This window comes from Amblyomma maculatum, chromosome 5 (genome assembly GCF_055883805.1).
Source record: "Amblyomma maculatum isolate TAMU_Amacu chromosome 5, ASM5588380v1, whole genome shotgun sequence".
NCBI lineage: Eukaryota > Metazoa > Arthropoda > Arachnida > Ixodida > Ixodidae > Amblyomma > Amblyomma maculatum.
The window spans coordinates 136,684,888-136,696,219 of NC_139348.1; the positions used below are offsets into that span (position 1 = coordinate 136,684,888).

Consider the following 11,332-nt stretch of genomic DNA (forward strand, 5'->3'; position numbering starts at 1 on the left):
GTACAGACAATGTGCGCGAACCACCACTGCCTTACATGGAAGAGCCAGCCAATGATGAATGGCAAGCCAGCAGGCAACGTGCTACTGTCAGCAGCCATGCTGTTTGCCGGCACCAGCCCCACCTCAGTGCTCCGAATGTTTGAGCACGTGAATGTGCAGGTGTTCACGCCACGAACATTTTTCAACTACCAGCGAGGCTACCTGCTTCCTGCGATTGACAAGGTAGGACAAAGGTTGTGTGCTGCCAAATGAACTACTGAACCAATGCTTTACGATTAGAGTTATTCCAGCTTATGCAGTAAAGCCATCACCATAAGCAAAAGAATTTAGCAACTGGATCATATGCCTATACAAGAAATGATTCAGAAGGTGGTTGGATACACTGAACTCCCATTAAATTTCAGGATGTGCAGCCAATTATTCGTTTTTTTTCTTTTTTTCAATGTTATTGAACAACATATAATAGCCTAATCCCCATTGGGTGGAAAACCTGCATCTGCTCATGTGCCTGTAAATATGAGAATGCTTCTTAAAAGACACCAATTTGTTCATATATGTGTTCATGTAATATCTGGTCAGTGAAAAAACCCTTTTCTCACACCAGATCTGGCAACAGCAGCAGCAGGAGTTGTTTCGCCAGTTGCAAGGCTGCAATGTTGACCTGGCTGGTGATGGACGCTGCGATTCCCCAGGGTTTTCGGCAAAATTTATGACATACTCACTGCACGTCGCCCAACTGAACAAAATTCTCCATTTCGAGCAAGTGCAAGTTGGGGAGGTAGGTCAGAGCAATTGTAACAAAGTGGCTTTATGTGACTGTGCATTTTTTTCCCACAAAAGTGTGCAGATGTCAAGTCAAGCACCTTGATGGAAAAACATGCCTTTGTGAAGAGCTTGACTATGGTAAAGGAACAGGGGCTTAATGTGAAATCCATAACAACAGACCGGCACGTCCAAGTCACAAAGCACATGCAGACCAAGGAGCCCACCATCAAGCACTACTTTGATGCTTGGCACATCTCAAAAGGTAAAACTGAGTATAAAAAGACTTCCCCCATGATGTATTGCAAAATGCGGCTACATGCTATATTAAATTTTGTTGGATTCCGTGGTGGTATTTAACCATGAGGAGACCAATATCATAGGGAAGTATAGTAGCAAAGGGAGGGTCAGAAGTTGAAAGCACGAGGAGAAGCAAAGGCAGTGTTTGTTTTTTTTGGTTGTCTGACATTAATGATGATGAGGGATATGGATGCCATACATGCACTGATACATGCAGATTGCAGCTAGGGACACAGAATTTGGTGTTTCTATCCAACTAATTGCATGTCAAAAATAATTTGTAATTTTTATCACCTACCCAGAGATCCTCCCTAAGCATTACCTACAGCAATTAACATATGTATAACTGATTAATATCCATTTATTACAATTTGGTTCTAGGCATAAAAAAAAAGCTGGCTGCCCATGCAAAACGAGCTGCATGCAGCATACTGGAGCTTTGGATTCAGCCAGCCAGCAATCAACTTCACTGGTGTGCTGCCATGAGCGATGGCAACATCGATTTGCTGCGAGACATGTGGCAAAGCATGGAACGGCATGTCACAGATGTGCACTCAGACCACCCAGGGCTCTACACACATTGTGCCCATGATGATCTTGGAGATAGGCAATGGCTTGTTCCAGGTCAGTATGCCGCTATTCGAAATCAAAATAAGTTTTTGCAGACCCCTCAATGTGCCTTTTATGTTGAATGTATGTTCTTGTAATCAAGCATGACTTGCAAAACGTTTAAAGTTTTGCCAAACAGTTGAGGTGCCCGATTTGAACTAGTGGTCAACCTTTCCAAAGCTACTATTTGTTACCTCAATGCATATACAACTATATTAATAATTATGAGAATTATGTGCACCTAAAAATATGCAATTGTACTTCATTGTGGTGCCATTTGAAGAAGACTTATCCAGAATTTTTTTTTAATATAGGGACACCTGCACACAACAGGTTTGTCGAGGTCGTCATGGCACCCCGTCTCGTTAAAGACATTGGAAAACTGGCACCCAGCACACATACTTTCAGCTTGGAGGCCTTCCACAGTGTGCTTATAGGCTTTGCACCAAAGTCCATATGTTTCTCATCTGAGGGCATGCGTGCAAGGTAGGTGGTGAAAGAGACCTGTCGAAAATTAACATTTGAAGAACTGTCGGATCGTCTGTTTTCAGAACACAGCTGGCAATACTCCACTTTAATGAGAATGCCAGCAAAGGACAAGCCACCACAGCTGAAGGCCTGTCTAAATGGAAAATAAAGGACCCAAAAGCAAGGAAGGGCACAGCCGTTGCCTGTCCTGTGAAAGCTGAGCCTACATATGGTAGGTAGTATGCTTAGCACTAGGAAAAAGAAAAGTACAATTTTAATGTTCGAGATCTCAGATATGTAATGGCCAAATTTGTTACATCTTTTATATGGTATGTTCAATCAACCGTTTATTTTTCAGTCTGTACACTCCAGTTTAAAGGTGCAATGTGGCCGAGGATGTCCATATCTGTGACATGAAAATTCTCAGCCACCTAGTGGCGTGAATACAAATAAAATTTATAAATTGGTGGCGCCTAGGACTATGGAACACTGACAGCAAGCCCTGATATGAAAATGGTCTTTGGCCACATTGCTTCATATGGTACATTACAGGCCTTGCTTTATATACCTGCATTACAATGTTAACTCTAATCTTTCATCTAACTCCCAATACTGGCTTTAGAATGAGGCGTCACCAGTGCTTTTGTGCCATATTCAACCAGAAATCAGAAATAACTCCATGTCATCTGAGAGTTCTAGTACAGGAGTTTTCATGCTAAGTACAGCGGCATGCAATCACCAATAAGAGGGCTTTGCTATGCATGCGTTTGCAGCATACTGTTGTAAGACTGATTAATGTGTGGTATATTTCAAAGGATAATGCTGACCCTTCATCACTTTTTGTTCTCTGCGATTGTCCTGTTTGTTTATTTGCACCTTTAAATATTCAGAAAGGATAACACTCGTATATGCACTCCTGATTTGCAGCCTATGTTGGCCTCCTTCTGGATGAGACGGCACGCTGCTGCGAACAGTGGCCATCTTTTAAGGCTGCTTTTGCAGCAAACCCTTCGACTGCACCACCCCCCATGAGTCACTCTTTCCCGAGACCTTCCAAAGGTGAACTCGTGGCAGCTAGAAGGTCTAGGTTTGCCAGTGCCACGGGGAGCACCACCCTGTAATACAGGTGGGCATTCTCTAATACTACCAAGTCAGAAGTGTTGAAAGAAAGACGTTTTAGTTTCAGAATAATTTATTGGCTGGCCACAAGTTCATTGTCTACAATGAAGCATGCCAGAAGTTCAAAATTTTCAGGTTGTAAGGCAGTTCACTTGGAGCAGAACATCTTTATTCATGCTTCTTTGGTGCCTTACACCTAAATATGCAAACAAGTATATACAGCTGCACAATTATCATGATGTATTTCAGGTCATTACTCACCCATAAAGCATTCCATCTTGAAAACTGCAGGTGGAGTAGAGTACACAAAATATATTCTAAGTGAGCCTCCTTTCCCTCATATGCAATATCAGCACATTGAAAGCAAAACTATAATGTTAACAAGGTGGATGCAAATGCAATTTTATATAATTATCTACCAGAAATGGATAGGCTGAAATCTGGCATGTTTAAAAACAACACTTCTGAAAAAAAAAAAAAAAAAAGGGGAAGAAGGGCTCCCATGTGTTACTTCTTTGAAATGCCTTGGCACACTTTGTAGTCACTTGTCCTATTTGTGCATTGACCCTCTTGTGCACTCCTCGATCTGCGTAATATCTGGCTAATATGGACAGTTCTATCCAGAAAAATTGTAATGTGACTGGTATACAAATAACAAGTAACACATTATAGCCAGTGAGCATGATTTTTACTGCAACAAAACAAGCAATTTATGTGAGAATGGATACTTCAAACCCCGTTTTTTGGTCCAGTGACTGGAATACATTTAGGTTTCATGAAGCTTTGACCCTCCAAAATTAATGAGGCACTCTTTGCTTTCACTTGATTATGTAGCAAACAATATGAATAATCACTGACTGTGCTCTATTATATTTTTGAACCTTTCTTTACTTCAGCTGAAACTGAACTTGACTTTTACAGCTCTCACCACCTTAGTTTAATTCTACTTTGTGGTTTACTGCCTCCTATTACCTATGAAGCATATTGCCTTGCCACATGCACAAAAGGCACACATGACCAGTGTATCCATTACTTATTTGTCATCAACCACCTGCCTACCCACCACGCCAATGTTCGTTTAGTTGTGTGCCCCTCAGGAAAGGAAGTAATCAAAAAGGGTGCAGCCGATTTCATGCTGCTATTGCCTTACTTTCTTTTTCTGCCTTTGTCAGCCTTGTTTACTAAATCTGTGTACACAATGGACCTCCTTCATAAATGTTAAGTCAGCTTCGCCTCAATGCTGCATGACCCACTACTGATGGAACAGCAATTTTTGGAAGCTATACTATAGCCACACTGCATGTGATCTACGCAGCAGAATAAGTTAACATAGTTTCCAAAGCAGCACTATCTGCAGAGCAGCAATAAGCAATTTTAGCAGTTTAGCTTTGTTTAGAAAAATGAAATTACAGAATGAGAAAAGGAATTTAAATTCAGTCAAATTGCATGTCTTGTTTTTAGCACACAAATAAATAATTAATATCTAGGCAATAATTAGTGCAGCAGAATGAATGGACAAAGATCAGTCCCACAAAGTTTTATCATATTAGCAAGACATGACTGTAAACAAATTAGCCCAGAAGTTCTGATGAAGTATACCATATACAAAGTAACCAGGACAATAATGAGAATGGCAGTAGTGCAGGGCAATCAGATGTTCAGCTAGTAACGAAGAACAAAGTAAAGAAAGCTTTAGAACCTATGAAAAGGGGGAAACCAGCTGCAAAAGTTCAGGAAACTATACATTTATCGAAGGATGGTGGGAATTTCATGCTAGAAAAACTAGCCACCCTGCGCAATGCCTCAGGACCTCGATTGTAACAAAATCTTGGAAAAATGCTAATAATATTTTAGTCCATAAAAAAAGGGGCGTCAAGGACTTGAAAAATTACAGACCAACCAGCCTACTATCCATTACGCACAAAGTATTTACTATAGTTATTGCTAATAGAATCAAGGCATTAGACTTCTATCAACCAAACGATCAGGCCTGCTTTAGTAAAGGCTATTCTGCTATAGATCATAGCCATAACTATCAACCAGGGGATAGAAAAACGCTCAAATATAACCAAAACTTATACATAGCTCATAGATTATGATAAAGCTTTTGATTCAATTGAGACTGCAGCAGTAGACAAGCCATATGTGGAAGTACTGAAAGGTATCTATAGTGGCTGCACAGCAACCATAGATCTCCATAAAGAAAGTAATAAAATTCTCATAAAGCAAGGTGTTAGACAAAGAGACACAATCTCCCCAGTGCTACTCATTGCTTGCTTAGATGGAGTATTCAGAGGGCTGGATTGGGAACAACAGTTAGGGATAAGGGTTAATGCAGGCTCTTTCAGTAATCTGAGTTTGTTGATGACATTGCCTTGCCGAGTAGCTTAGGTGAAGAATTACAAAGAACGATTAATGACATAGGCAAAATAAATCAGTAGGGCTAAAATTAATATTCAGGAGACTAAAGTAATGTACAGTCGACGTCACCCTTGTGTAGAGCGCTCGGGAGACACACGTCCCTGTAAATAAGGCCAGATATCGGCCGCAGCTGGTAGGTTCTTGCGGCAACACTCGAGTGAAAGTGGTGCCACAGATAGCCGCAACCAAGGCAGACACTAGCACCTAGCCCAGAAGTCTGGAGTTGGAGTCTATTTTCAGCTTTTGTAGCCCGATATGCCTTGCTCGAGCGCTCTACACAAGGGTGACGTCGGCTGTACAACAACCTCGGAAAGGAAGTTTTTTGCGACAGGTAGCAAGACACTGGAAGTGGTAAGGGAATATGTCTGCTTAGGATAAGTAATATCAGCAGATCTGGATCATGAAAGGGAAATAAGAAAGTATCAGACTGGGCTAGAGTGCATTCAGCAGCAACTATCAAATCATGAATGGCAGGTTACCTATGTCCCTCAAGAAGAAGTTATACAGCACCTGCTATCTTACCAGTACTTGCCTATGGGGCAGAAATGTGGAGGTTAACGAAAAGTTCAAATTAAATTGAGGACCACACAGAAATCTATGGAACAAAAAATGGTAGGTTTAACAGGAAGCGTGCCGAATGGGCAAGGGAATAGTCACTGGCTTGTGTCTGACAATGGCAGATCCTGTAATGCAAAGGCATGATAACCAGTGTGTCACCCATATGGGTGACACACTGTATTCCAAGGGAAGGCAAGCATAGTAAAGGGCAGCAGAAATGTGGGCAGATGAGAACGGAAAGTTTGTGGGGTAAAATGGATACCGGTGGGACAGGAATGGGCAACTTGGAGGCATATAGGTGAGGCCTTCTTTACCCTGCAGTGGGTGTAGTGAGGCTGGTGGTGGTGATGACTTCACAAACCTTGTGCATACTGGAAACCAGTGTAACCTTCGGACGGAAATCTCTCCCTTATTTGGTTTACAGCACAGGCAGGGAGGACCTTCCGGTGATTTCTGCCCAGGCGTCCCCAAAGCCAGTGTGCAAGCTGGCTGTAGCTGACGTAGCGGTACCTCCTGTTGACAAGAGAAGGAGCAATATTTTTTTTTTCACCATAGCAAAACAAAAGTCTGGTTTGGGGCTTTTACCATTGAGTTACTCAAGTTTCTGGCATCTGTACAATTAATTATAATCTCGCAGGTTGTATGCTGTAAAATGCCATTCTGTGGCTTGGCTTTGTTTGTAGGGTTTAACATCTGGAAGAGACTCAGGCTAAGGGAGATGCTGCAGTGAAGGGCCCTGGGAATTTTGACCACCTGGGGTTCAACGTGCACTGACATCGCACAGCACACGGGCCCCTTGCTTTTCACCTCCATCAAAAAAGCGACCACCGCCGCCGGGATTCGATCCCATATCCCTGGCTCGGCAGTTGAGCCCCCTAACTATTCAGCCACGGCGGCAGGGCCAGTGCAATTCTCACTGTGGATTTATTCTTCCTGGCAGGATAGTGAACTCTGAATTTCGCTGCAGGTAACTGAGAGAAAATGTGAGGTAAGAAAAGTAATGCCTCAAGGCAATGCAGTTTTTGTCAGACAGAACATGGCAGTCATCTTGCACTTTGTATTGTGTCTGAGATAAATGTGGATGCCGCCATCATAAGCATAGAAAGAAGTTTAGGGTGTGCAGATGAAGTCATTCTGTTTAAAGGAGCAAAGAACACCTGGTCTGTTCCTGTCAATTCAGATGTTTCCCCACAATATTCCACACTGACAACAATTTGGTGCTGAGGAAGGCTACAGTCTGTAAGCACACTCAGTAGCAGCGCAACAAACGCGAGCATAGCAACCTGACTAAGCGACTTCTCAAGGCAGATGAAGGAGTTCAAAAGTTTGTCTGGTGCATCTTGGACGACATGGTATTGCTGACTCAAGTTTTTTTCAAGTGCAATGGTGCAATGGCATGACTGACCCAGTCAAGCAACATGTATACCTTCTTACGTTATGTGGAGCTGAGATTTAAATTTCACTTGTGCACCTCTGCAGCCAAAAATGCCAGACCAAGTAAACCGTGTCAATATCACACAGGCACTGAAGATGCACTTTGACCTCCACTTATACAACATTTAGTCATGCTATGTTTCAACGTCGACACCAATTGCCTAGTGAATATATTACACAACTGCACTATGCAATTTAGCTTCGAGTTGTAACTTCGGGATTTTGTCAACAGCAACGGCAGTAATCACGCAAGGTGCTACGTCTACAACTACTACTGCTACAACTACTGTAATGAACGCTACATCGCTGCAGACAGATGTAATGCTGTGTGACAGGTTTGTTTCTGGCCTAGGTGACGAAAGCCTCCAGGATTAGCTCTTTGCACAGTATGACCTGACATACTTCAAGGCTCTCAACTTCGCCATTCATGTAAAAACTGTTAATCATGCGTTTAAACTAAACAAAGCAGTAAGCAACACAGGCATCAGAAGTAATGGCAAGATTAGCAAGAAGCAAGCACAACGCTGTTCGCACTGTGGCCACAGTACAAAATCATGCAGGTTCGAGAGAGCAACATGCCATTACTGCTAAAATTCCAAGTCACACTGAGAAAGCCGGCATTTCGATGCAGAAAAGTCTACCAGCAAAGCAACTACTTGGGGAAGTCAAGGACCTCACAGCCAGCAAAGAATGTCAAGTACAAAGCTTCGCACTCTGTTGGATCTGCACGTTGCAAAAAAACTGTGGTTCTCAATTTTCATGGCAAGCATGTGACTTCTGAAGTGTCTTCTTGCATAATGATCAATAGTGCCACGCTTTGATCCATTTGGACTGGAGACCAACCCCGCAAACGATGACGTACACTTGCACACCTGGTTTGGACAGGCACTGCAAGTAGTGGGAACAGCAACAGTTCCTGTCTGCTAAAGAAATGGAACATTCAAGCTTCCGTTGTTAGTGGTTAACTACTTCTTCATGATGACTGGCATTCGATACATAACCTCACATCCATACCAACCCCGTTACCAATGGACAAACCGAATGGTGTGTGTGGAAGTGAAGAAACCTATGATATGAGATTCACAAGAACCAGTAAACCTTGTAGTGGCAGCACTGCACAGTTCATTAAACAACAGGCATCAGTCCTGCAAATGTTTAGCTGTGAAATGCCGACACAATTGGACCACATAGTACCCACACCGGAGTAGCCTGGCATTGAAGAGAATTTGCACAAGAATTGCCAAATGGGTGCAGGAGGAAAGTAATGTCTGATAATTCCTTCCAGGAGTGAAATGGATGTCTAGAAATATAGTGAAGCTGGTGGGCCGACATTCTTAGCTGGTTCAGTGCTCTGAAAAGATGGTGCAGCATCATCTGGGCCAGATAAGGAAGTGCGGCCACAGTCAAGGTGAAAGACGAGGAGCAACAGCAACCCTTGCATGAGGAGTTAAGCACAGTGAACGGTCTGTTGCTGCCAACACAGCAGGGGAACAAGTACCACGCAGATTGCAGCATACAAGGTGACCATCACAGCAATATAGAGCTGCTATCTTAGAGGGGAGGGGTATTGAGCCTGAGATCAAGGTAGGCGATGCAATCATCAGTACAGCACAAAGATGTTTAGCGTGTAACCTATGTGTGAAGCAGGAATGTGCATACAGTTGTCCTGCTTGAAAGAGTAATAAATGTTAGGTCCATTCCTGTCAATGGCTGTCAAATGTTTCCTGACAACATGCCACACTGACAGAACGCATAACCAACACGTAAGGAGGTAGAAGTGAAATTGTTTGTTTTCAGTGCCAAATTTTTGCACGTGCCAGCAATAGCAAGCGTTGCAAGACTACTATATGATGTAGTCTTTTTGTCAACTTCATTTGTTAACTTTAAAATGCCCATTGCTTACTCCCGCTGCGGAAGTTTCGTTAGGTTGTTACACTCGGAGGAATAATTTTTTTTTTTTCAGAGAATCTTTTTTTAGTGCGCTTCAGCACATGTTAGATGCCGGAATCAAACCATTTGAGAGAGTTTACTTTGCATCTACTCAGATGCAAATTGTATGTACCATGCTCTGCTCTGAGCATCTACAGATCAGTGGAAGTGGTGATAAAGGTTGCAATGAATTCAAATTATGTCTCGTACACTCTACCACATTGTCACCTAATGCAAGTTGGCAAAAAAAGTTAAAACTTTAGCAAATAAACCGCGCTTAGATGGTGACCGTGGGGGGGGGGGGGGGGGGGGGGGGGGGGCAGGTTACCGTGCCATGTGAATTTCACTCCAAACAGTATCCTTTGAAATAAAATATTATATGTACCTATTTTATTGTCTTATGACCATTCTTATGTAATCGTTTGTTCAAGTTCTGCAACTGTTGAATATGCCTCCCCAACTAATAAAACAAGCTTGTGTGTGTGGACAGCAACTTTTTTTTTTTTTCTTGCGATTACCTCGCAACTGTGTGCATGCTCTTCAACACATGATCGCAAGTTCAAATGATACATGTTACATTTCCTTGTTTACTGGTGCATGAAATAAAGCAAACCAGTAACCTGCATGGTAATGCGTCGCGCTGATGCACACCTCCTACGGAGAAAAGGATAAAACTAACGATGCTGTGTTCGCGCCAACGTGCCGCGATGTCGACACTCACTGACACACGGCGCAAACACAACACAGACGCTTTCTTTTTCTTTTTTTTTTTTTTTGTGCATTTTCGTAAGGGACACTGCCAATGATCGAGAGAACGTAACGCCAGAGTTCCAGATTTGTTTATATATATATCATTTTTTTTTTTTCGTACAGCGTTTCCCGCGTGAGAAAACGAAAAACGGGCAGTCGCTTTTTTACGCTGTCGCCCTTTGAGCACGGTTATTACCTTGTGGCCTCGACGCGCAGCCCATGGTCAATAAGCGTTTCAAGGGCCACGGTCAGTACCACTTCATCGAGGCACAGCGTAAAAAAATGGGGGTGCTCCGTAATGCAGCCAGACGGCTGCTTCCTAGTCGCCGCCGGGATCTCGCGGCAACAGATGCTTTCGAGGGCAGACGGCATCGGCACGCACCGCCCGCAGCTGCACCTGTTCGAATATATCGGTTAGCGATTGCACTTTTCTTCAACGCCTGAAAGTAGGCTAGGTTACATGGCTCGAGCATCACATACCAATGCGTACTCCCGAGACGGTCGGGTTCGGGAGGCTGACGATCGGGACTTCTGCAAGGCGAAATGTTGCCGCGGCCTCTCGGCACGACTGCTGCTGGCCCGACGCAGGCTCCGTCTTCGCCTTCGCCTTCGCGGTTGTCGTCGTCGCTATCGTCTGAACCTTCCCGATCTCGCACTCGTAAAGGTGCATCGGCATAAGGCTCAAAACCCAAGCACCGACTCCTTTCTAAAAGGCGACGCTGAAACTCAGGGAGGTCGGCCATTTTTTATAAAACAGTATATTGCAGCAGAGTACGATTAGAACCCCTAGAATTGCGCCGAGCTCGGTCAACTTCGGCTCAGCAGGCTCCGACAACAGGAGCTTCTCATTGGCTTAGCACTATGACGTATCTGTTTGAGTTGAGGAGGAATCGCGCTAGGAAACCGAAATTGTGTTTTTGTCGCTATTAAATCAACGCGGGTGATGAAACGAATCGAGGTATATTATATGATGAAGGATACG

The 11,332-nt window shown here is 43.4% G+C and overlaps 1 protein-coding gene across 1 annotated transcript; it reads right to left on the reverse strand.

Moving 5' to 3' along the window:
• Positions 1–3,249: 3,249 nt before the first annotated feature.
• LOC146189682 (P2X purinoceptor 7-like) lies at positions 3,250–11,093 on the reverse strand. Its single transcript, XM_084604455.1, has 3 exons — positions 10,831–11,093; positions 10,547–10,747; positions 3,250–6,750 (listed from the first exon to the last, which is right to left on the reverse strand). Exons 1-3 carry the CDS (start codon positions 11,091–11,093, stop codon positions 6,591–6,593), a joined length of 624 nt encoding a protein of 207 aa, XP_084460581.1. The 3' UTR covers positions 3,250–6,590.
• Positions 11,094–11,332: the final 239 nt, after the last annotated feature.

Bases quoted from the DNA above. Each gene is read 5' to 3' on its own strand.
- LOC146189682 (XM_084604455.1), bottom strand. From the start codon at position 11,093: ATGGCCGACCTCCCTGAGTTTCAGCGTCGCCTTTTAGAAAGGAGTCGG. The intron at 10,748-10,830 runs GTATGTGATGCT...ATATTCGAACAG, and splicing joins CGTCTCGGGAGTACGCATTG to GTGCAGCTGCGGGCGGTGCG. The intron at 6,751-10,546 runs GTAATAACCGTG...TCTTGTCAACAG, and splicing joins CTGCGCGTCGAGGCCACAAG to GAGGTACCGCTACGTCAGCT.